This window comes from Dendrobates tinctorius, unplaced genomic scaffold (genome assembly GCF_039654945.1).
Source record: "Dendrobates tinctorius isolate UK_male_01 unplaced genomic scaffold, ASM3965494v1 ptg000079l, whole genome shotgun sequence".
Classification (NCBI taxonomy): domain Eukaryota; kingdom Metazoa; phylum Chordata; class Amphibia; order Anura; family Dendrobatidae; genus Dendrobates; species Dendrobates tinctorius.
Genome location: NW_027361747.1, coordinates 28,425,277 through 28,452,696, shown reverse-complemented (window position 1 = coordinate 28,452,696; position 27,420 = coordinate 28,425,277). Strand labels below are relative to the sequence as shown.

Below are 27,420 nucleotides of genomic sequence, written 5' to 3'. Positions count from 1 at the left end.
CCTCATTTTTGGAAAAATGTACCCAAAATACCAGCAGCTATATGGTACTGTAAAACAAGGTACAAGGTGTATATAGTATTGTGGAGAATTTGAATCTCCCTAGAGATTTTAGGAGGCTGAACTATTATCTCAGGCCAACTATAGATTACACCTCAATCTAACAGGCTGAAATTGGCTTGTGTATGACAAAGTACAAGGTGTGTATATAGTATTGGGGAGAATTGGAGGCTCCCTAGAGATTTTAGGAGGCTGAACTATTATCTCAGGCCCACTATAGATTACACCTCAATTTAACAGGCTGAAATAGGCAGGTGTATGACCATGCACAAGGTGTGTATTTAGTATTGTGGAGAATTGGAAGCTTCCTAGAGATTTTAGGATGCTGAACTATTATCCAGGCCCATAATAGATTACACCTCAATTTAACAGGCTGAAATTGGCTGGTGTATGACAAAGTACAAGGTGTGTATATGGTATTGGGGAGAATTGGAAGCTCCCTAGAGATTTTAGGAGTCTGATATACAGTGGGGAAAAAAAGTATTTAGTCAGTCAGCAATAGTGCAAGTTCCACCACTTAAAAAGATGAGAGGCGTCTGTAATTTACATCATAGGTAGACCTCAACTATGGGAGACAAACTGAGAAAAAAAAATCCAGAAAATCACATTGTCTGTTTTTTTTTCATTTTATTTGCATATTATGGTGGAAAATAATTATTTGGTCAGAAACAAGCAATCAAGATTTCTGGCTCTCACAGACCTGTAACTTCTTCTTTAAGAGTCTCCTCTTTCCTCCACTCATTACCTGTAGTAATGGCACCTGTTTAAACTTGTTATCAGTATAAAAAGACACCTGTGCACACCCTCAAACAGTCTGACTCCAAACTCCACTATGGTGAAGACCAAAGAGCTGTCAAAGGACACCAGAAACAAAATTGTAGTACGGAATGTAAGGAGAGGAGGACTAAGGATTAAGGTTAGAGCAGAACCCTTTCCAAGTTCACAGCGCAAGGCTAGGGTCCGGTCCCCGAGGTTGTATGGATACTAATGGTCCTGCGACAGACACCGGAGGAATAGAAGTTGTCACCACTTTATTCCCACACAAGACTTGGGGGCACAACTGCAATGTGAGTGAGCCGGGACTAGGTAGTAAGGAGTCCCCGAAGCAGGCTACAGCTGTCTGCCATACAAGTAGAGTTCAAAGGAACATCTGACAGGAGGAACTCCAGTGTAACTCAGTACTGTGAGTACTTCACTATAGGCGCAAGAAGGGAGACGTTCAGAAAAGTCACATATGTTAGCGGAGTGTTGGAAGGGAGCACTTTATCTTGCCTGGAGGTTGGCTGGGCCCCTGACCCGGAGGACACGGCATGGATGCGGGCACCTGTATGCTCAACAGACTGTGAGTAAAGCTTTGGAACTACATGCCTGGTGTCCTCTGCTTATTCCTGCGCCAACCCATTCAGCACTGTTACATCTTTGTTCCTAACACTGCACCATCCACGTCTCCCCTCACCGTCACTTCCCCTACTCTGCCCTGGGACTACAGCCCTACCTGTGGAGGGCCACACCATCATTGCTGCACTACATCATCTGTCCCAGAGGATCTGTCTGCAACGTCGGCTTAACATCTTCATTGCCGAACACCACTGGTGGCGTCACGAACCATTCACTCATAGACTTTATTCCAACACTTAACCCCCTTTACACGGGCACCTAGGACCACGGACCGGGTCACCGCTGCTGTGACATTCCCCTTGGAGAGACCGGCCCGGTACCGAGTACCCCACGGCCCTGGGAGGGTGACCCAACTTGGCGTCACGAACAGGATGACGAAGCCTGTGTGCCTGAGTTTTATTGGACTTAAACATTGCTGAAAATGTGCAGAATAACCAAATTAATAGACTGTAAAATGGACTCTCAAAATGGCAGCTGGCGCGGTGAAGAAGGGCGTGACAACATGGGTGGTCCTAAGAAAAGAGCGCGAACTGTCCTGGGTCTCCCCTGCCTGAACTTCTATGCAACTGCAACATGGCCCACCCCCGAGGGGTTCGGATACTGGCCTGGTATGGAGGAGTAGGAAGAAGACGCCACCCCCAGAAGGAGGAGCGAGAGCCAGTGGCGGGAAAAGAGCCCAGGAAGGAAGAAGAACGCCAGAACGCCATGATGGAAGAAGGACGGAGGCCAGGAGAATGCAATGGAGAGAAACCACTTGCTCCCAAGCAGCCCCTGCGGGGCATACGGCCGCTGCGATATCATCGACAGCGCCCACCTCCAAGCTGATGCTGCCACTGGATGCGACCTGCCAGAAAGAGGTATATGAGAGTCCCGGAGCAAGCGGTAGAGCAGGGGCTGAGGCCCTACTCGGACTTGGGGCCGCCGCGCAGGTCCATCCCGGAGGCTTTGGCAGGCGCCGATCCGGCAACAGCTTTAACTCAGCTGCCGGCCGCTCATCAGGCAGCCCCGGAGGTTGTGGTGGCCATCATCCGCCCCCCTGTGCCCGCGCAGGAGCCCGAACATCACCGGGAATCACCAGGTAGGATCACTGCCCCTGCCATGATCCTGGTGTTGGGGACTGCTCCTATGGACAGAAATGGACCCGTGATTTCTCGGATATCGAGTTGCAGCACCCAAATTGCGCCATGCCATCAGCAACCGGGAACAGCACTGCTAACTGTGGTGCCACCTGAAACTGGGGAACAACATCCATTGGTACCAGCTGCAACTCCTGCAGAATCATTGGCAGCAGAGCTACCACCAGCAGCAGCTGAAATGCCACCCTCACAGGCAGCAGTTCCACCAGCTGCCATTCCATCTGCACAGGCAGCCACTAACCTAACGCCTTGGGAGAAAGAATATCTGCAATCTGTAGACCATCAACAGGAAGAGGAAAATCAGAAGTTCTCCCCTGGAAGCAGCAAAAGAAACCAGCTTCCACCACCCCAGGAGGAGACCACTACTAAAGAACATTTCTACAATAACTAACTGTTACCAAGGAGGGTATTAGCACCGTTATGCCTTTTTCATTTTTGTTTTGTTCATCATGTTGTTTTTCTTTTGATTCCAGCTTGCCCAATTTCTTAGGCAGCCTTTTATATTCGAACTGTGGAGATCATGGACAATGAATGATCCAGAACTGTCCTGTAAATAGTTGCACCTCTTAAGTTGCCTCCTCTTGGTTTTACATAGACCTGCTTTAAGAGGGACATTTCAAGACATCTTGGCTGGATCAGTGTCTACTTAATAATAATGTTTAGCATTTTGATAGAAAAAGTAAATAGTGATAGTGTTTAATAAAGAAATAGAACAGATTTTATATAGGAATAGTGAATGTTTTACAGAGTTTAGACTCATGTTAATGTGTGAATAAGGATGAAAAATTTGAATGAAGATTTGAAAATGCAGGTGACGAACCAGGCATCGGCGGTTGTCACCTAGGGTCTAGAAGTAATAGTAAATTTGTGAAAGAAATGTGTTAATGATAATACTTGAACTGGTAGTGAGCTAACTGCCAATAGCACTTTAATTAAGTACTATATTTCGACATAGATAGTTAGTTAAATTGTTTGCAACATTTAAGAGTCAGTGCCTCCCACATTGGGAAGTTTAGATAAGTATTGTTCATTAAGCATTCAAAATTTTTTGTATGTTCATGATTTTTGACTAACTTTGTTTCACTTGCAGCCCGCGTACGCGCTATGTTTAACGGGGGGGTCTGTGGCGCACCTGAGGGTTCAGTCGCCACAGAGGTACTGCACCTCCTCATGAGGTGTGGTACCCCATCATTCAGGTAAGGTGGAGACTCCTGACCATGCTCCAACACCTGCATCCCACACAACACAGTAGCGTAGCAAAGCACCCTTTGGTGGCTCCCTGCTTGGAACACGAAGCATGCTGGGAGGCGGGTGGAGTTTAGTTGGCACTAAAAGAGCGGGAAGAGTTTAGGATTTAGGCAGTCTGACAGAGTCAGTGGAAGAGTGAAGATCCCCTGAGTGGGATGGATGAAGGAAGTGCTGCAGCCGACCTCAGTGACCTGGGTCCGCTGGCACAAGAAGGGAACATTGATGGAAAGCCTGACTCTCTCCATAAGAAGGAAGGATTAGTACGGAACATAAGGAGAGGAGGACTAAGGATTAGGGTTAGAGCAGAACCCTTTCCAAGTTCACAGCGCAAGGCCGGGGTCCGGTCCCCGAGGTTGTATGGATACTAATGGTCCTGCGACAGACACCGGAGGAATAGAAGTTGTCACCACTTTATTCCCACACAAGACTTGGGGGCACAACAGCAACGTGAGCGAGCCGGGACTAGGTAGTAAGGAGTCCCCGAAGCAGGCTACAGCTGTCTGCCGTACAAGTAGATTTCATAGGAACATCTGACAGGAGGAACTCCAGTGTAACTCAGTACTGTGAGTACTTCACTATCGGCGCAAGAAGGGAGACGTTCAGAAAAGGCACATATGTTGGCGGAGTATTGGAAGGGAGCACTTCATCTTGCCTGAAGATTGGCTGGGCCCCTGACCCGGAGGACACGGCACGGATGCGGGCACCTGTATGCACAACAGACTGTGAGTAAAGCTTTGGAACTACATGCCTGGTGTCCTCCGCTTATTCCTGTGCCAACCCATTCAGCACTGTTACATCTTTGTGCCTAACACTGCACCATCCACGTCTCCCCTCACCGACACTTCCCCTACTCTGCCCTGGGACTACAGCCCTACCTGTGGAGGGCCACACCATCATTGCTGCACTACACCATCTGTCCCAGAGGATCTGTCTGCAGCGTCGGCTTAACATCTTCATTGCCGAACACCGCAGGTGGCATCACGAATCATTCACTCATAGACTTTATTCCAACACTTAACCCCCTTTACACGGGTGCCCAGGGCCACGGACCGGGTCACCGCTGCTGCGACATTCCCCTTGGAGAGACCGGCCCGGTACCGAGTACCCCATGGCCCTGGGAGGGCGACCCATCTACACCTCAATTTAACAGGCTGAAATTGGCTGGTGTATGACAAAGTACAAGGTGTGTATATAGTATTGGGGAGAATTGGAAGCTCCCTAGCGATTTTAGGAGGCTGAACTATTTTCTCAGGTCCACTGTAGATTACACCTCAATTTAACAGGCTGAAATAGGCAGGTGTATGACCATGCACAAGGTGTGCATATAGTATTGGGGAGAATTGGAAGCTCCCTAGAGATTTTAGGAGGCTGACAATGATGCTCTCAGTCCAAGTATGGACGCAGGCTGCACACAAAAGTGTGGAAAAATGAACGTTTGGCAACTGTGTAGAAAAGAGGAAGAAAAGTATTTTTGCTTTTAAAAAAGCAGTTTGCACAGCAGTGTGCAAACAGCAATGCAGCTATCAGGGAGCCTTATAAGGCAGCCTAATAACCAACAGAGCTGATGCACAAAAAATATATCCTCCCCTGTCACTGCACACAAACTGTAGTGTTGTACAGTGGAAATCGCTAACAGTTAGCTAGCAGTTTTTTTGTTCTTCTTCCCTGCCTAACGCTCTCCCTTATTCAGAATCAGCAGCTGCAGCCTCTCCCTAATGCTAATATCGGCAGAAGTAAGATGTCGGTCAGCGTGCACGCCCTTTTATAGCCCCTGTGACGTCACACAAAGCAAGCCAATCACTTGCATGCCCTTCTCAAAGATGGTGGTGACCGATGCCCATGTCATCGCGTTGCCCACAGTGTGCGCCCTCCATCATTGGCTGAAAAAGGGCGCTGGAAGCATCATTTGAAACGCGACTTTGGCGCTCTGTTCGCCGACCTCATGGCTGACCTCACGCTATGGTCGGGTTTTGTTTCATGAAACCCGACTTCAGCGAAAGTCGGCGACTTATGAATTTGACCGACCCGTTTCGCTCAACTCTAGTCATTAGTTAATGTACCAATTTCTCATTGTTAGGGCATACTTATGCTTCTGCCGGTCTCTCACAGGCACGAGGCTCCCCCTTCTCTTTTTGAACCGACACTTCCTGCTTCTTGTTCAAAACCAACACACAGCAAGCTGCAGGGGAGAAAGGACTAATAAAAGTGCACACAAACCAGAGGGGAGCATTGTTTCCTAAAGTCACACTCTGTGTGACTGCAGACTTTTGAATCCCCACTGTGCAAACACTGTGGGCTGCAAGGATTTGCCAGTTTCTGAGCCAGGAACGGAGGTGATGTATGCGATATGCATATTCCCGGGCAGAAGCCGTCTAGTGGGTGCAGCCTTGCTCCATATAAGTCTATCGAGCAAGGCCGTGCCACTAAAAGGCTGTGCCCACTAGACAGTTTCTGCTTGGGAGCATGTATATCGCATACATCACTACCATTCCTGGCTCAGAAACCGGCAGATGTACTTCAGAGTATGTTTCAGGGCTGGACTGGTCATCTGGCAAGTGCCAAAAAGACTGGTCCCTGTAGTGAGCCTCTTGATCACCTCCACTCCCTCTTCAGCAGCATGCATGTCATGCAGCATTAGCTTGCCTTGCGCACACAATCACACTGCACAGCTGAATTCAGCAGTACCAGGGGGCGGCGGCGCACAGTGCAGCACAATCGTGTACACAAGCAGCAGTTTTAGGCCACCCAGCAGGCACTATACTTTAGAGTTGTAAAAGTGCCAGCCTGGCCATCCCAGTACTGCAGACACACCCACACTGCATGATGTCAGGGTGGCTGTGTCTGCCGATCTCATGTCACCTGCGTGCCGGCCGGGTTGATTCCGTGGAGAAGAGCTTTTGAGATCAGATCAGCAGCGGCCGAAGCAGGAGGTCTCTGACAGGGTTGGATCTTGCCTTGTTGTGATGTCTGCAGTCGCTCTGAGATAGGGTGAGATGATTTATTGCCCAACTTTACGCTTGACACAGATCAATTGGTATAAATGTGTTTTTTTTTTGTAACATAGCAGCCTATAGGCAATTATTATCACTGTATGTATACGGAGTGACTAATAGTCTTCTTCTGTTCATTATAGCCACCGGGAAGGAGGGGGCAGAGGAGGCCGATAAAATTAAGCTCTGCGGCTCTCCATTCTGTAGACTGCGGTCACTTGAAGTCAGAAGCCTACAGAATAGCAGGGTGATGCACTGGACATGCCGTGGGTGGAGCAGCGTGATGACATCACCACGCCAGGACTCTAATGTTCTCTGAGGGTACTGGCGCGATTACGTCAACACATTGGTCAATCCTGCGCCTGTGCTATCTGCAGACTCGTCAGGCTCTGGGGTTTGGTGAGTATATGATGTATTTATTGTATGTAGTATTTGTGGTATGACTTTGGGGGCATTATAGAGTGTGTGCGGCTCTCATACAGTGTGGCAGCTACTGTTGGTGACCCTCATACGGTTTGAGGGGCCCTTATGCAGTGCGGTGGTTACTGTGGGAGATATCATAAAGTGTAAGAAACCACCATACAGCATGGGGGCTACTGCGGGGGCCTTCATAAAATATGAGGGCCACTATGAGGTGCTCTCATACAGTGTGGGGGGTATTATATGGTGTGGGGACTACTGTGGGGGTCACTATACAGTGAGGGGGCTAATGTGAGGGACATTATATAATGTGGGGCTACTGTAGAAGCCATTATACAGTGTATGTGGGCTATTGTGGAACATCACATAGTAAGGGGGCCAATATACTGTGTGGGAGCTACTGTGGGGGGCATCATAAAGTATACCATGAGGGGGGCAATTAATAGAGTGTGGGGGCTACTGTGGAGGCCCTCATGCGGTATGGGGGCTACTCTTTGGACCATTATACAGTGTCAGGGCTATTATACAGTATGGGGCTACTGTGGGGACCATTATATAATTTGGGGGCAATTATTCTGCATAAGGACGACTATGAGCTCATCATAATGTGTATAGTGGAGCTGTGGGACAATTATACAATGCATAGGGGAAATGTGTGCCCTTTATACTGCGTATAGGGAAACTGTGGGCCCATCATACTGTGCATAGGGGAGCTGTGGGGCATCATACTGTGTATAGGGGAGGTGTGCGTCCATAATACTGTGTATAGGGGAGGTGTGGGCCCATCACACTGTGTACAGGGAAGACAAAGGAAAAAGTTTTTTGTCAGCTCACCAAACCGTAGCAAATGCGAAGTCTGGAGGAATGCAATCAATCCTGGGCGGTGCAGGGAACTTGGATTCCGGAAAATCTTGTAGGCACAATACTTGGGAGATGTTCCAGCAACTTCGACCAAAGGATGGTTAAAATCAAAAGACTTTATTCCAAAAAAATGATTAAAAACAGAATAGATGCATAAAAAACATATGGTTCACCAATGTGACAGACGCTTACGCGTTTCGGACTAGAGGGTCCTTACTCATAACTTAACATCTTACAAATAAGCATATACCTATATACAATTGCTGGCTGAAGTAAAGTGGGAGGGAAACAAAATGGGCGGAGGTCCACAATAGCAGGAAGGGAGGATTTTCTCCACAAAAAAAAAAAAAAAAAAAAGGCATAGTATCTGAACATGGAGGAAATTGATTTTTGATTTTAACCATCCTTTGGTCGAAGTTGCTGGAACATCTCCCAAGTATTGTGTACAGGGAAGCTCTGAGGGCATCATGCTGTATATAGGGGAGCTATGGGGTCATAAAATTGTACAGTGGAGCGGTAGGCTTATCATACTGTGTATAGAGGAGCTAATGGCACATTATACATTGTATTGGGGAGCTCTAGGGCATCATACTGTGTATAAGGGAAACTTAGGTCCTTAATACTTTGTATGGGGGGACTCAGGGGACATTATTAAATGTTAAGTGCGCACTTATTGTCCTAGAGGCACTTAGGGTATTGTGACTGACAAAGGTTACTTTTTAGGGGGCAAAATGTGGGCATAATTTTCTAGGGCATTAATATTTCCTAGATGGCAATTTTACCATCTAGAGGGCATTTCGCTTTGTAAGAGGCACAGTGGTGAGTATTAGTGTGTGGGACACTAAGAGGAGCATTGTGTTTGTGCCACCCAGCAGGTCATAGGGACACATACAGCAACAGCGTAAACTGCTGGAAATTTGAGTCAAATGTGTTTTTGTTGTAAAGGCTGCAGATGAGTCGTGGCTGGAAGAAGTTGTCATGGCAGTCTGTGCCAGATGTTAAAGTGAACAACTCCATCAGATAGAACATCAGCTGTACTATCTATAACTGTTGTATAACTGTTCTGTAATCACTTATATAGTGGTAGGACTAATATCTACCACTATTTGGTCATATTGGTGTTGGTCTTTGTATAGAGATTTATTTTCAGTAACAGCATGGTCATCTGCTGAGGTTCCCCTGTAACCACAATTAGGGTGTGCCACCATAGATGTAAATATGGATGCTTGGTTAGGGGCCCACTCTCCAAACCACACAAATAGTCAGGATGTAATACCAATAAAGTTTGCTTCTTAGTAAAAGTGACCAAACGTCCTTGTAAACTCACTTACCAATTGTTTCGATGCCCACGAGCCACTACATGGGACCCATTTAATGGGGACTATCACTTAAACACGTAGATCATTTTTTTATAGGCTGTAGTCTTCTATCTTAAAACCAAGGGACTCACCAAATTTATGGTGTAGATATTAAAAGGGTTATCTAGAGAAAAAAAAGTTATTACTTATCCAGATAAGAGGTGATAACTTGTTGATTGGTGAGCGTCCGACCACTAGGACCCACACTGATTGGCAGTACTGGGAATTAACACCGACATGGCAGCAGTCAGACCCCCACTGATCATCAAGATTGCTTCTTTCTCCTGGATAACCCAGGGGCAATATAGTGTTGCCTGGGTGCAGACGATATATTTTAAATGGTGGCACACAAGGGTGTATTCCTCAATGGACTGGTTTTGCTGGATGAGAGGCTCTGACAGGATATTTATGAGGCAAGGCCCTTTAAAGGTCAATATTGTCTTTCAGGATTGCATCCTCTAATAGGTGGCATTACAGTTCATGTTCTCGTCCAATCTGAACAGGATATTTGCTAATTTCCCAGGGGAGCACTGTATGGCCTATAAGTCTCCTTACGCTGACTTGGTGATCTCTACAAGGAGAAACTTTACCTTTCAGAATAGCTATTGCTGAAACATTTAGCAACAGAGGATTTCTTCATTTATTGTAGTTTCAACTACAATTATTTAGCAGCTCAGAGATCTCAGCGACTACACCACAGTATGATGATTCAATGAAGGCTCTAATGAGAATTTGTGAAATATTCCATACTTTATGCCAATGATTATTGCCAAATACAGAAAACTTTACTTCTTCACTATCTGTAATCAGTCTTCTGTATGACAATTACTATTGTTTTCCTTGTGATAAAACTGACCTGAGGTTTTTGTTACCTGTGAAAAAAACATACGTGGAGCCAGTCTTGGATTCATCCTTTTTGCAGCCGCGGCTGTCACAGTGCTGGGCCCAGCAAGTAAACTCTCCAGTGTCGGCTGCAGAGGAGTTCATCAGGATCAGCTGCCCGTATCTGTCAAGTTGTTTCATGCTGGAGAGAAAACAAAGGACATTGTTCAGTCTTATAATGGAATTCCTCCATGTGCTGTCTCATGCTCTAGCTACAGTATCATACTTGCTCAGATTTCTTTTTGGTAAATTGAGAAATAATTGTGTGTAATATTACAGGAAAACTAATAAGATGGTAGAAGAAATGAATGGCTACTCGCAAGTCACAATTAACGTGTCCCAATTTTACAGTAGACTGTGCCATCAGGCAAATAGAAGAAACATGGAAATCAAATATATACTAACTCATATTTCAATCCTTTATGACCAAAACTGGTCCCAACCTCCTATTTGACAGAACAAAACTGATATACAGACTGACCCAGTCTCTAATCACAAAACACAAAAGAAACATCCAGAGACAAATTCAGTTCTGCTAAGTCTAGCGCTCATAAAAACTCACCTTTGCCTCTTTTTTTTCTGTGAAAAACATCAGTCTCAATAGGGAATATTAAGGTTTTCTCTTCTACAAACTACTTGATTTTTATTGTCTTAATTTCTCATACATATTGAAATTATGATTGGCTGCAATGCCATTAAAGGGAATCTGTCAGCAGGTTTTTTTCTATGTAATCTGAGAGCAGCATGGTGTTGGGGCATAGACCCTGATTACAGGGATGTGTCACTTACCCTGCTGTGTTTTGTTGTTTCAATTCAGTCAGTGTTTTATCAGCAGGAGTGTAACATCTGTGCCGGTTTCTGTGCGCTCTGGTTTATTCCTGAGACTTTTTCTGCTGCTACAGTTTTTTCTTCTCAAATATCATCAAAAAGTTAATTTATTTCAGTTCTTCAATACAAAAAGTGAAACTCATATGTTATATAGAGTCATTACAGACAGAGTGATCTATTTCAAGTGTTTATTTCTGTTAATGTTAATGATTATGGTTTACAGCCAGTGAAAACTCAAAAGTCATAACCTCAGTAAATTTTGTATTGAAGAACTGACGTAAATTATCTTTTTGATGATATTCTAATTTTGTGAGAAGCACCTTTAAATCAGGGTTCAATATGATAAATTCTTGACTAGTTTTGATTACTCCTCCCTAAGAGTACTGGGCAAGGTTGTCCTCAATTTAAATCCCTTAAAGGGAGTCTGTCACTCCTATGCTTTTTGAGTTAATGATATTGGCATACAAGTTGTATACAGCTGAAATTAGTCATACTTGTATACCTCCTGGATGATGCCTTGTTCAGTAAAAATTACATTTTGTAGCTTTGATCCTCCAGGCTATGGGGCTTTAGCTGCCTGGAAGATAAGATTGACTCCGGTCTTCATTATATAATATTTATCCTCTTCTCTCCTGTGTCCCTTTGACATCATGTGTGCCTCCGGAAATCCTGCGCTTGCGCATTCTGCCTTCCATTGCTCCTATGCACCATTCTGCACTGTGGGGAATTCACCTTTACTGTGCGCCGAAGATCACAGGGACCTGAAGTTGTCGTTACTCTCCGGTGCCTGTGCACATCAAAATTGAAGACAGTGCCCACAGAAGGGAGGAACAGTGCAGAGGAAAAACGCAGGTAGAATACGTATCCATAGGATTTTCCGGCCGCGCACATGATGTGAAGGGGACACTAAAGAGAATGGAAGATGAAATCTTTTATAATGAAGACCGGAGCAGTCTTATCTTCTGGGCAGCGTATGCCTCATAGACTGGAAGATCAAAGCTATAAAAGATGATTTTTACTGAACAATACCTCATCTAGGAGGCACACAGGTGTGACTAATTTCAGGTGTATACAACCTGTATGCCCAAATTAATAACTTAAAAACATCAAAAGGATGACAAATTCCCTTTAAGCTATGACTTACACTGCCAGTCAATAAGTTCTGCATACCTGGTCCATAGCCCTATTTCTTGCTTATGTTGTGTCTTCCTGATTCATCCCAATTCCTAACCATGGCTTTTAGTTTGGCTATCTGCTTGCTTTCTGATTGTGTCTCTGCAGCCAGCTTGCTCCACCAGGCGGCAGCCGATTCTGACCCACAGCCCAGGGGTCACTGTGTAAGTCCAGATCCTTGTACAGGGATTAAAAGGTGAAGACCAGGGCAACCCCTGGGATCTTTCAACCCAGTGGCTTGTGCTAAACCTGTCAGTGGAAGCTCTATTAACAGCTGCAATTAATATACAATGTGCACAGAAAGCTGAAAATAAGTGGCATGGGTGGGGTTACACAGGGATGAACATTTTTATCTCTGCTGGGTTTGTAGCAGAGAAAACTGTGATTATATCACAGACATGGCCAAAATATAGCCTGCAGGCCGCATGCAGCCCGCCAAAGGATTTCTTGTGACCTACGGAGAACTATCAGATGCCAACTCCCTTATTCATGTTCTCAAAAGTAGAGAAGAGCAGAAGAGCACTTGTCAGCTCACTGCCCTGACTTGCTGCCTCATCTCTCTGCTGCTCTTACTTCAGAGGCAGAAAGAATGCAGCAACAGTAAGCGCTCCATGTAGGAGCCAAAGATTGAATGCTCAGACTATTATTGTAGATGAGAGGGAACGGTTATTGTGAGGGCACACTATAGGGCAGTGGGGGATAAATAGTGATAGAATGAGCTGCGTGAGGGATATTAAGGAAAGGGGCAGTGTGGTGGGATATTATGGAGAAGGGCCTAGTGGGGGTGATATTATGGAGAAGGGCAGTGTAGGTGGATATTATGGAAAGGATCAATGTGGAGAGATATTTTGGAAAAGGTCAGTGTGGGGACATATTATGGAGAGTGGAAGTGTGGGGGAGATATCATGATGAGGGGCAATGTTGAGGGACCATGATGGAAAGGGTGAGCGTGAAGTGTTATGATGGAGAGGAGCAGTGTGGGGAAATATTATGGAGAGGAAGTGTGGTATTCCAGTATGGAGAGGTGGGAATGTGAGGGGACAGTATGTAGAGGTAGGAGAGTTGGAGGTCAGTGAAGATGGTGACAGCATAAAAGAGGTCAGTGTGGAGGTCATAGTTCATAAGGAAGGACAGCATGGCAGTTATAGTTCATTAGAGAGGACCATGTGATGGAGACAGTGTGGAGGCAATGTATCCTATGGTTAACAGTGTGGGGTTCATATTTTGTGCAGGAAGTAAGGAGCAACTATATATTCAGGGGCTCCGCTTAGGTGATATTATAATGATATTTATAAAGGTTCTATGTCAGAGATGGGCTGTAGAAGACAGTAGAAGAGGGAAGTCTGCGGAGATGAGCTGTGGGTGTGAAATCTCACCATGGTGTCTGTACTACATGAAGACAAAAGGGATTGGAACTACTTCAATCAGAGCATATGTCACCTATAACATACCTGGATGTAAATATTTAATAATAATAATATAATAATAAATTTTATTTTTATAGCGCCGACATATTCCGCAGCACTTTACATTTCAGAGGGGATTTGTACAGACAATAGACATTACAGCATAACAATAATCACATACAGTAGATTATAACAAATACCAAGAGGATTGAGGGCCCTGCTCGCAAGCTTACAGTCTATGAGGAAAGAGGTAGACACGAAAGGTGGGTGGTAACAGTTGCCCTGATTGTATGGACCAGCCATAATGTTAAGTGTGTAACAGTACAGACACAGAGGGCTAATGGATGCATAAAGCATGTGGGAACATGATGCTGGGAACCTGGTTATGGTAAAACTTTTGGCTCTGCCACACAGGGATAGGTTAGGTTAATGTGTTGAGGCGATAGGCCAGTCTGAATAAATGCGTTTTCAGGACATTTATTTTATATATAAATAAATACATTTATGTATTTATTTGTGATATTGACTACATCTCATCAATACTGTTATTCCTGTTTGATCCACAATCTTATGATGGTTGGTATCAACAACACCCAGTATCCCTTACCATTGTTAATCTGTGAGTTGCAGGTGGTTTTTATGATACAACTGCATATGGAGCTGACATGACATTGCAATTGAAAACTGTATATAGCTTGGTGATGTACTCTTGCACTGATGTTAGTTCTAATGCTGGATTCATGTACTGATTGTAGCTCTGGTGCAGCATTCATGTATTAAAGGTGGGCCTGATCTTATACACATTTACCAATGGTTATCCTGATCTTGTACACATGTCCTGATAACATGCTACATAGGGATGGGCGAATCCTGAAATATTCAGAATCGCTAGGCTGTAACGAGTCCGACTTGGAAACTCGCTATTCGTTGCAAGTCTAGCGAGTCCAATGTTAATGAATGGGGATGCGAGTTTTGCAGCGATTCCTGTGCTGGGGAGGAGGAGAATGGGGATGCAGATTTTTTTTTTTGCAGAGTTTCTTAGCGATTTTGTGTCAGCAGCTGGACACAAAATCGCTAAGAAACTAGGATTGCTTGTATTAAACTGTTAAAAAACTAGCTAGGAGTTCTCTCTCTCTGTTTTGCAGCGATTCCTGTGCTGGGGAGGAGGAGAATGGGGATGCGAGGAGAGAGAGAGAGAGAGAGAGAACGAACTCCTAGCTAGTTTTTTCACAGTTTAATACAAGCAATCCTAGTTTCTTAGCGATTTTGTGTCCAGCTAGGACACACAAAACTAGCTAGGAGTTCTCTCTCTCTCTCCCCTCCAGCACAGGAATCGCTGCAAAACTCGCATCCCCATTCTCCTCCTCCCCAGCACAGGAATCCCCCCCCCCAGCACAGGAATCGCTGCAAAACAGAGAGAGAGAACTCCTAGCTAGTTTTTTCACAGTTTAATACAAGCAATCCTAGTTTCTTAGCGATTTTGTGTCCAGCTGCTGACACAAAATTGCTAAGAAACTCTGCAAAAACTAGGATTGCCATTCATTTGCAGAGTTTCTTAGGCCTCTTTCACACATCAGGTTTTCTCCGTCAGGCGCGATCCGGCGCTTTTGACAGAAACCGGATCCGGCGAAATGCAATGCCGGATCCGGTTTCCCCCCCATTGACTTGCATTTGCGCCGGATCGCGCCGGATGGCCATGCGTTTCATCCGGTTTTTGCCGGATCCGGCAATGTGTTGCGATCCGGCGTCTGGAAAAAACGGCTACTGTAACGTTTTTTGTCTCCGGCGAAAAAGCCGGACACGCCGGATCCGGCGCGTCCGTCTTTTTCACACAATGAAAGCCTATGAGCGCCGCAATGCGCCTGATCCGGCGAAAGCCGGATCCGGTGGCCGGATCCGGTTTTTTTGGTCTGAGCATGCTCAGTAGCTCTGCCCACTACAGCCTGTCAAAGAAGGGCTGTAGGAACATGCTATATATAGTTTTCCAGTAGCCAATCCCGTTTGGAAGGCCACAAGGGTCAATTTTAAAAACCAGATCCGGCGTAACCCGTCGAAAAACGGATAGAAAAACGGATGAACCGGATGAGACGGATCCGGTTTTGTCTGTCAAGAACAAGACGGATCCGGCAGAAAACCGGATCCGGCACATCAGGTTTTACAAAACATTTGCCGGATCCGGCATTCCGGCACGACGCCGGATCGCGCCTGACGCCGAAAACCTGATGTGTGAAAGTAGCCTTAGCGATTTTGTGTCAGCAGCCGGACACAAAATCGCTAAGAAACTAGGATTGCTTGTATTAAACTGTGTATTAAACTCCAAATCCTCCTCATAATCTCAAAATTCCAAGTTTTGTGTTTAATTATGTAGCAATGTCATTGCTACATAATTAAACACAAAACTTGGAATTTTGAGATTATGAGGAGGATTTGTAGTTTATGCTCCAAAAACCGATTGAAAGTTAGGGTGTGTTTACTCTGAGATTTTAGAACTGAAACTGGGCAAAACATTTGCCAAATCCTCCTCATAATCTCAAAACAGTGAGAGCCAAAGATGCCATTCTATGCTTATACAGTGCAGGGATAAAGGTTAGAGTGCATGGGTCATTACACATAAAGGTAAAAAAGGCCTAGTCTGATTGTGGTGTACTACTGCAGTGCTGAAGCAGATTGAAAAAGGATGTGATAGTCACAGTCTTTGAATAATAACCCAAAGATTCAAGTGATGTAAGGATGTCCTGTACCTGTATTGTCACTCACTGTGACTGGGAATTGATTAATCTAAGATATACTGCAGTAACAGCACCTTAAGGCTATGTGCACACGTTGCGGATTCGTGTGCGGATTTTTCCGCTCGGAATCTGCAGAATCCGCAGGTCAAAATGCCTGCATTTTGCCTGCGGATTTCCTGTGGATTTCTAGCAGATTCAGTGTGGATTTCGCCCGCTTTTTTACACCTGCGGATTCCTAGAGTGGAATAGGTGTAAAAACGCTGCGGAATCCGCACAAAGACTTGACATGCTGCGGAAAATAAACCGCTGCGTGTCAGCGTGGATTTTTCCGCAGCATGTGCACAGCGGTTTTTGTTTTCCATAGGATAACATGGTACTGTACATCCCTTGGAAAACTGCTGCGGATCGGCAGGGCCAAATCTGCTGCGGATCCGCAGACGAATCCGCAACGTGTGCATATACCCTAATAATGCCACTTCTTGTTCTTCACACACTGAAAATAAGGAGGGCTGTAGTAAATCTCTCAGTGCTCATTTTGATACAAAAACAAAGTTCTGAATTTCAGGCTTCTGTATCACAGAAAGTCTGTTTCTTGTATTGTAAGACAGGCTCAAAATGGGTTCAATACTGCCATAAGAAACCTCACAGTGTTATATACATATTTTCGATTCAATTAAAGGCTATTAAGAATTCGAATTTATGCAAAATTTATTCAAGGAGACATGAATTTCTTAGGAAAAATTGGCAAAGCCAGCAAATTCGAATTTCAAATGATCCGCTCATCTCTATTTCTCATAATCTAAGGAGTCAGCCTCCTGGTTATTTACAATGTACCTCAGAACAGCAAAATCCTGTGACTAGAGTTGAGCGAAACGGGTCGAAAAAATTCAAAAGTCGCCGACTTTCGCCAAAGTCGGGTTTCATGAAACGAAACCCGACCTCAGCGTGAGGTCGGCCACGAGGTCGGCGACTTTAGCACCAAAGTCGCGTTTCAAAACATGCTTCAGCGCCCTTTTTCAGCCAATGAGGAAGAACGGACACTGTGGGCAACATGATGACATAGGCAGCGGTCACCACCATCTTTGAGAAGGGCATGCAAGTGATTGGCTTGCTTTGGGGGGCGTCACAGGGGGTATAAAAGGGCGTGCACGCCGACCGCCATCTTACTTCTGCTGATCTCAGTATAGGGAGATATGCTGCTGCTGCAGATTCTGTAGGGAGAGCGTTAGGCAGGGAAGAAAAAAAAAATCAGCTGCTGCTGCTAGCGATTTTGCCTGTACAACACACCAGTCACTGTGCAGTGCAAGGGGAGGCTATATTTTGGTGGATCAGCTCTGTTGGTTGTTAGGCTGCCTTATAAGGCTACCTGATAGCTGCATTGCTGGTTTCACACTGCTTTGCAAACTGCTTTTTTAAAAGCAATCCTTTTTTTTTTTTTGTCCTGGTGAGATACTGAGCGTGCATTTTTTCGCACCGTACAGCGGTGTACGCTGCTCTCTCAGTACCGTGTAACGGCTGTTATCACGGCCACAGTGAAGCTAAGGGTGTGACTCTGTAAGGATAAGTCGAGGAGTTGTTCCGTTCTTACAGACCTCCACCTTATAGTTTTGTCTGTTTTTCAAACAGTCTAGTCTATTTGCTGTTTGATTACATTCAAAACTATAGAGAGACAGCGTGTGTCAGTCCGTATACTAAAAAAACATGAAGATCGACAATTTAACATACACCGGACAGCGGTGTACATGCACGCTGCTCTCTCAGTACCGTGTAACGGCTGTTATCACGGCCACAGTGAAGCTAAGGGTGTGACTCTGTAAGGATAAGTTGAGGAGTTGTTCCGTTCTTACAGACCTACACTTTAGGGAGATTCCAATCCTGCCCTGTCCTATATAACATTTTTCACACCTGCCAAATTCATCCTGTCATACAGCGGTGTGATATACACTGGGCCTGACACAATACATCAGTGTCCAGAAGTATGTAAGGACATTCCATTTCTCCCGTCCTACAGTCATATGTAAAAGTTTGGGCACCCCTATTAATGTTAACCTTTTTTCTTTGTAACAATTTTGGTTTTTGCAACAGCTATTTCAGTTTCATATATCTAATAACTGATGGACTCAGTTATATTTCTGGATTCAAATGAGGTTTATTGTACTAACAGAAAATGTGCAATCTGCATTTAAACAAAATTTGACTGGTGCAAAAGTAAGGGCACCCTTATAATTTTCTTGATTTGAACACTCCTAACTACTTTTTACTGACTTCCTGAAGCACTAAATTGGTTTTGTAACCTCATTGAGCTTTGAACTTCATAGCCAGGTGTATCAAATCATGAGAAAAGGTATTTAAAGTGGCCACTTGCAAGTAGTTCTCCTATTTGATTCTCCTATGAAGAGTGGCATCATGGGCTCCTCAAAACAACTCTCAAATGATCTGAAAACAAAGATTATTCAACATAGCTTTTCAGGGGAAGGATACAAAAAGTTGTCTCAGAGATTTAACCTGTCAGTTTCCACTGTGAGGAACATAGTAAGGAAATGGAAGAACACAGGTACAGTTCTTGTTAAGCCCAGAAGTGGCAGGCCAAGAAAAATATCAGAAAGGCAGAGAAGAAGAATGGTGAGAACAGTCAAGGACAAGCCACAGACCACCTCCAAAGACCTGCAGCATCATCTTGCTGCAGATGGTATCACTGTGCATCGGTCAACAATACAGCGCACTTTGCACAAGGAGAAGCTATATGGGAGAGTGATGCGAAAGAAGCCGTTTCTGCAAGCACGCCACAAACAGAGTCGCCTGAGGTATGCAAAAGCACATTTGGAAAAGCCAGTTACATTTTGGAAGAACGTCCTGTGAACTGGTGAAACAAAGATTGAGTTGTTTGGTCATACAAAAAGGCGTTATGCATGCGCTGTATTGTTGACCGATGCACAGTGACACCATCTGCAGCAAGATGATGCTGCAGGTCTTTGGAGGTGGTCTGTGGATTGTCCTTGACTGTTCTCACCATTCTTCTTCTCTGCCTTTCTGATATTTTTCTTGGCCTGCCACTTCTGGGCTTAACAAGAACTGTACCTGTGTTCTTCCATTTCCTTACTATGTTCCTCACAGTGGAAACTGACAGGTTAAATCTCTGAGTTAACTTTTTGTATCCTTCCCCTGAAAAGCTATGTTGAATAATCTTTGTTTTCAGATCATTTGAGAGTTGTTTTGAGGAGCCCATGATGCCACTCTTCATAGGAGAATCAAATAGGAGAACTACTTGCAAGTGGCCACTTTAAATACCTTTTCTCATGATTTGATACACCTGGCTATGAAGTTCAAAGCTCAATGAGGTTACAAAACCAATTTAGTGCTTCAGGAAGTCAGTAAAAAGTAGTTAGGAGTGTTCAAATCAAGAAAATGATAAGGGTGCCCATACTTTTGCACCGGTCAAATTTTGTTTAAATGCAGATTGCACATTTTCTGTTAGTACAATAAACCTCATTTGAGTCCAGAAATATAACTGAGTCCATCAGTTATTAGATATATGAAACTGAAATACCTGTTGCAAAAACCAAAATTGTTATAAAGAAAAAAGGTTAACATTAATAGGGGTGCCCAAACTTTTACATATGACTGTATATAACATTTTTCACACCTGCCAAATTCATCCTGTCATACAGCGGTGTGATATACACTGGCCTGACACAATACATCAGTGTCCAGAAGTGTGTAAGGACAATCCATTTCTGCTGTCCTATGTCACATTTTTCACACCAGCCAAATTCAGCCTGTCATACAGCGGTGTGATATACACTGGCCTGACACAATACATCAGTGTCCAGAAGTGTGTAAGGACAATCCATTTCTGCCGTCCTATGTCACATTTTTCACACCAGCCAAATTCAGCCTGTCATACAGCGGTGTGATATACATTGGGCCTCACACAATACATCAGTGTCCAGAAATGTGTAAGGACATTCCTTTTCTCCCATCATATATCACATTTTACACACCAGCCAAATTCAGCCTGTCATACAGCGGTGTGATATACACTGGCCTGACACAATACATCAGTGTCCAGTAGTGTGTAAGGACATTCCATTTCTCCCGTCATATATCACATTTTACACACCAGCCAAATTCAGCCTGTCATACAGCGGTGTGATATACATTGGGCCTCACACAATACATCAGTGTCCAGAAGTGTGTAAGGACAATCCATTTCTGCCGTCCTATGTCACATTTTTCACACCAGCCTAATTCAGTCTGTCATACAGCGGTGTGATATACATTGGGCCTCACACAATACATCAGTGTCCAGAAGTGTGTAAGGACAATCCATTTCTGCCGTCCTATGTCACATTTTTCTCACCAGCCAAATTCAGCCTGTCATACAGCGGTGTGATATACAATGGCCTGACACAATACATCAGTGTCCAGAAGTGGTAGGAGAATTAAATTCTCCCCTGTCCTATATACACCTTGTACCTTGTTTTACAGTTCCATATCGTTGGTGGAATTTTGGGTACATTTTTCAAAAAAATGAGGAATTGTGGTGTAAGAGGCCGTGTTAGTGGGCGGGGGTTGCCAGCTGTTAATGATGGTGTTGGTGTTGGATCTGCTGGTAGTGGCAAAAGCAAAATAACACCTAATGCAGGAGGTGTTAAGCCTGCGTCATCGTCTGGCTCCACAAGGCCTCGAAGGCTCCCTTTATTGAGGTGTGATCCTCAATAATAAGCTTGACTGGGCCCATCACTTGGATGCAGTGTACAGGAAGGGCCAAAGCAGGCTTTATCTGCTCAGAAGGCTGAGAGCCTTCGGAGTAAGAGGGGCACTCCTTGCATCCTTCTTCAACTCTGTTGTGGCATCAGTCATCTTCTTTGGTGTGGCGTGCTGGGGTAGTGGCATATCAACCAGGGACAGGAATAGGCTGGACAAACTGATTAGAAGGGCCAGCTCTGTCCTGGGATGCCCCCTTGACCCAGTTCAGGAAGTAGGCGACAGGAGGATACTGGCCAAGGTGAGCTACATGGTGCAGAATGATTCCCATCCCATGCATGAGACTGTGACAAAGATGTGCAGTACTGTCAGTGACCAGCTACTTCATCCTAAATGCGAGAGGGAGCGCTATCGAAAGTCCTTCCTTCCTGCTGCAGTTAGGCTGTATAACCAGCACTGTCCAAAACGGAGAACGACCCAAACAGAGAACTGATAGATCCAAAGTTGTGACAGTCCGGTTACAATTTTTTTTTTTTTTCCGTATATGTACCTACCTACTGTCAATGTAATGCCTTTATGCATCTGTATCTGTACTTGTTCCTGCCTTGCTGCTGTAATGCTCTGAATTTCCCCATGGTCGGACGATTAAAGGATTATCTTATCTTATCTTTTCTGGGAGTAGGTAAACCGCTTTTAAAGCCGGAGCTTCAGGAACAAGTTTTGGCCTACATTGCTGACTCGGCCTCCAGCTCTATCGCCTCCTCTTCTGAACTTGTAAAAAATAAAAGCACTGAGTCGTCTTTGGAGGCTCATGGTCATAAACCACACCTTTCTTTGTGTCCTTCACCCCAACCAAAATTGAAGGATGCGGCAGGCCACACAACAGATTACTCCGTGGAGCTGTTTTCACATACCATGCCTGGGTTATCAAGTGAAATGGTGAATTACCCAGGCCAAGATGAATCTGACATGGAGTGCACTGATGCACAGCCACTGATAGATGATTCTGCTGGTACATTCACTCAGAGCACGACATTGTCCTCGCAGTATACTGAGCCAGATTCTGACCCTGATGAAACTCAGGTGCCCCTTCCCGCATACTATACCACCGTACACGGTGACACAGAGGAAGGTGCACATGACATTGAAGAGGAGGTGATGGATGACCCAGTTGTTGACCCAGATTGGCATTCATTGGGGGAAGAGGGTGCCGCTGCCAATAGCTCCGAAGAGGAGGAGGAGCATCCGCAGCAGGCATCGACATCGCAACAGCTGCTATCTGGCAGGCACGGAGCAGTCCAAAAACGGGTTACAAAAAGCCAAAAAGTTGCTGGACTGCTTGGCCAGACGGTCAAAATAGCACAGCGTGCAAGGACGCAAAATGTCTTCCATAGTAGGAAGAGTGCAGTGTGGCACTTTTTTGAACAAAATCCTAATGATCAGGGGTTATCTGTAAGAAGTGCGCAAAGACCTTTAGCCGAGGGAAAAATCTGAAAAATTTGAATACCAGTTGCAAGCTTACTCATTTAACCACCATGCACTTGCAAGCGTGGACGGAACACCAAACCTCAAGTACCACATGTGCAAATGCTCCCAAAGAAGGTAGTCAGCAACGCTACATTGTTTCCCCCACTGTAAGCCCACCGGTTAGCACAGCAGCAAATGTTGAGGTGTCGTTGCAAGGCCAAAGTTGTCAGGGAATCACAATGTTATATCAACGAAAGACTGAATCTAGGCCATCAGAAAGAACATCAACTCCATCACCATCATCAACCCTCTCTCAGCCCGCCCTGTCCACCGCTAGTTCCACCATAGGCATCTCTCAAGTCCAGCTCACCCTGCCAGAGACTATGAGTAGGACAAGAAAGTACTCATCCTCTCATCCGCGTACACTGGGTTTGAACGCCCACATTGCCAAACTAATCTCGTTAGAGATGATGCCCTATCGGTTGGTGGAAAGCGCAGCTTTCCTCGAACTCATGGCCTACGCAGTACCACGCTATGAACTACCCAGTCGCCACTTCTTTTCTCGCAAAGCCATCCCAGCCCTCCACCTTCATGTGAAGGACCGCATTGTACATGCACTCAAGCAATCAGTGAGTGGAAAGGTGCACCTAACAACTGATGCATGGTCCAGTAGGCATGGCCAGGGCCGTTACGTGTCCATCACTTCGCACTGGGTTAATGTGGTGGATGCAGGGTCCACAGGGGACAGCAGTGGTGGGACAGTGCTGCCTAGCCCACGGTATAGGAAACAGTTGGCTGTAGGCGTTCGACCCTCCTCCTCCTACTCCTCTAGAAGCGAAAGCTCGTCCCCAGAGTGCAGTCGCAGCAGCACTCCATCCGCAGCTGCCAGTGTTGCACACGAGGTGTCCCCCTATCGATTAGCTAGTGGAAAGCGTCAGCAGGCTGTGTTGAAGATGATGTGTTTGGGCGACAGACACACCGCGGAGGTACTGGCCGACTACTTTCAGCAACAAACTGAGTCATGGCTGGGCAGTCTACATCTTGAGGCAGGCAAGGTAGTCAGCGATAACGGCCGTAATTTTGTGGCTGCCATAGCCCTTTCAAAACTCAGACACATACCTTGCTTGGCTCACACCTTGAACCTGGTGGTGCAGTGCTTCCTCAATAATTATCCAGAGTTAACAGGCCTGCTCCAGAAGGTTCGAAAACTGTGCTCGCACATCCGCCGGTCGCCCGTACACTCCAGTCGTATGCAGAAGCTGCAGCGATTGCTACACCTTCCCAAGCACCGGCTAATTATCGACGTTGCAACAAGGTGGAACTCCACCCTGCACATGGTTGAGCGGCTGTGCGAACAGAGGCAGGCCGTAATGCATTTGTGGGAGGATACCCGGACAGGCACTTTGAGGGCAGACATGGAGTTGACAGGTGTGCAGTGGTCAAAGCTGAAAGACCTCTGTAAAGTCCTTCAGTGTTTTGAGGAATGCACACGGCTGGTAAGCGCAGATGACGCCATCATAAGCATGAGCATCCCACTTATGCGTCTGCTCATGCAAACTTTGACGCACATTAAGGAGCAGGCGTCTGCAGCCGAGATTGACGAAGAGGAAGAGGAGGAGGAAATCCTTGATGACAGTCAGCCATTGTCTGCTCCGGGACCTCTCCTGGACAAGGTGGAGGAAGAAGAGGAAGAGGAGGAGGAGGGTGATGATGGGGATGATTATTTAGGGGAGGAGGATGCTTCTCGTGTGTCCAGAGAAAATGTTGGTGTGGCAAGGTCTGGTACAGGGTTTGTGCGTGACTGGAGGGATGTGGATTTGCCAGAAAGTGCTCCTCGACCAAGCAGTCGCACTGCATCATTGACACCGGGAACATTGGCCCACATGTCAGATTATGCATTGCAGATCCTAAAAAGGGACCCCCGCATTGCCAAAATGATGAACGATGACGACTACTGGTTGGCCAGCATCCTGGATCCACGCTATAAAGGCAAATTCCAAAACATCATGCCACAGGAGAACCTTGACCTAATATTGGCTAACAAACAAGCTACTCTGGTAATCTGGTTGGTTGAGGCATTCCCAGCACACAGCAGCGGTGATGGTTCTCACACGAGCCGTAGGGGCCAGGGGCAGCTTGGAAGAGGTGTTCGTGGTGCACACATCAGAAGTGGCGTTGGAGACAGGGGTTTCATGACCATGTTGTGGACTGATTTTTCAAGTCCCGCTCACACGACTGGTAATACTGCATCGATGGAAAGTGACAGGAGACAGCACTTGTCAACTATGGTTGCAAACTACTTTTCCTCCCATGTCGATGTTCTCCCTCACAGGTCATTCCCCTTTGACTATTGGGCCGCTAAACTGGACACCTGACCTGAATTGGCACAATATGCGCTACAGGAGCTCGCTTGGCCAGCTGCAAGTGTGCTATCGGAAAGAGTCTTCAGTGCTGCTGGATCAATCCTGACAGAAAAAAGGACCCGTCTGTCAACCCAAAATGCGGATGATCTAACCTTCATTAAAATGAACCATGCATGGGTTTCCAAGGATTTTGTCCCACCTTCCCCTGATGACACATAGGTTGACAGAAAAATGGCTTGCTTTCGTCCTCCTCTTCCTGGGACTTGAACAATTTCGCCTTTTGCATCAGCTGAATGTCCAACATCAACATATGCCACTTTCTAAAACTCCCTAACTGTGCTGCCCCCCCCCCCCATGGCTGGGGTCACCACCTAGCGCACGAAACTGTGCGAGTGCCGTTGCCCTGGACAGGTGGGTAGGCCGACTCTTGGGCGAGGGCACTGGCACAGGGTCCCTCATAGTGCAATCAAGTGTCTCTGACGGTGGGGGTGCACACCCGCCGTCAGACACACCGCCGTACTATGAGGGTCCCAGTGCCAGTACCGACGCCCACGAGTGGGCCTCCCTTGCTTGGGCAGGTCCCCAGCATTTGCAATCTTTACCTCTCCCTGCTCCTCCGCTGTGTAGTCTGGGCCGTCAAATCCATACTGGGCCTGACACCGTCTGAGCCTGCCTCCTGATCTATAGACATATATTTTGAATGTGTACACTATGCTATCCATACATGTTATCCGGTGATACGGTACCCTTTCTCACCTTTGTGCAATCACGTGTAATGCATACTGGGCCTGAGAACGGCTGGCGAGCTGTTAAGCAAGCTACAGCACCTGTGGTTTGCACACGTAAGTTTTTCATTTTTTCAGGAATGACGGTTAGGCCTAATTAGGGAACTGCGGTTGACCTGCACTTACTAGGAAATCATCGTTCGCGGGTAATAATTGTAATCCCAGATCCCCATCACTAACGGTGTTCAGCGGGTTATCTGCACCTGTAAGTGACAAACGCTGGCCCTTTCAGTGTAGCGCACATGCAGCCACGGACATGTAAGGGCATGACACACCAGTTATTGGCCAATCTCACGTGCCAGAGCCTCGCGTGTCCCTCTAGTAAGCCGGACTCGGACCGCGGGTCATGACGGAGTCTCGTTCATTAACGGAATTAAGCTTGCAATGTGTGCATCTTTTTTGTTGCTGGATGATTGAGGTTGCCCGTGTTGAGTCAAATTACGCCGCAGGCTCCACTCCTGGTGGTGCCCTTCTGGACATTCCTTTAAGGTTCAGCATTGCAACCATACTGCCCACGTAAAACAAACACTTTGCCTTCATGAACGCTGTTTGGAGGGTCGTGACTCGTGGGAATAACGCCGCCCAATCAGTTAACCTGCTAGAGAGATCCTTCGTTGCTCCCAAGCATGACATCACACTCCCTAGGAGGAAGGTAATGCCACTGTGGCGACCGTACTCCTGGGGGCGACACAAGTGCACTGATGCCCAGCCACTGCTCGATGAATCTCCTGGTACATTGACCCAGACCACTACATTCCCCTCGCACTCTACACGGCCTGAATCTGACCCTGATGAAACTCAGGTTACCCTTCCCATATACTGTTCCATCTTACACGGTGACAAAGAGGAAGCTGCAGATGAAAGTGCAGGTTCGGCCCACCCGCCGTCAGACACACCACCGTACTATCAGGGGCCCTGTGCCAGTGCCGTCGCCAACGAGTGGGCCCCCCCGCTTGCTCAGGATCACAGCACTTGCAAGGTTGAAATACCGTGCAGTGAGATGGAAGATGGGGACAATGAGGAGTCCAGACTAGTACAGGGATTCCCTAGCGAGGAGACTTATTTCATTGTTTTCAATGTTGGGACAGCAATTTTTGGGGAGCACTATACTCTGGAGAATGATAGATGGGGCCCACCATACACTGGAACATTCCAAAGGTGGACATCAGACACTGGAGCAGCATTTACAGGGCCCGTTATACACTAGCGCATTAGAAATGGGGCCCATTATGTATGGAGCATTATTTGGGCCCATAAGACAGTGGAGCTTCATCCATGGGGACCAAAATATACTGCAGCATTATGTGGAGCTCATCATATACTGTTTCAAACATTATATGGGACCAATGATTCTGTATGGAGAAATAGATGGGCCTCGTCATGAGATGTAAAAAGTGAAGTATTTTTCTTTGTAGTATACCACTATTTCTCTGCCGTATCGGAGCAGCATGAGTTGTGGTATGTGTTAAAGGGGCGCTCTTTCGCCCAGGGCACATGAAAACCTGGAGCCAGCCCTCCCCCCCACAACTTTAGCCAAATAACCCCCATTTTTCAGTGTGTAACTAGTATTATGAAGTAAATAAAGGGTGACAAGCTTCAGTAATAAGAATTT

At 46.0% G+C, this 27,420-nt stretch overlaps 1 protein-coding gene across 1 annotated transcript in view; it reads right to left on the bottom strand.

The window, feature by feature from the left end:
* The window catches only part of PDGFRL (platelet derived growth factor receptor like), a 234,982-nt gene that overhangs the window by 87,056 nt on the left and 120,506 nt on the right, over nt 1-27,420 (bottom strand). The window contains exon 3 of the mRNA XM_073583621.1: nt 10,341-10,492. Within this exon, the coding sequence (XP_073439722.1) occupies nt 10,341-10,492 (152 nt within the window). The remainder of the gene's footprint in view (nt 1-10,340; nt 10,493-27,420) is intronic.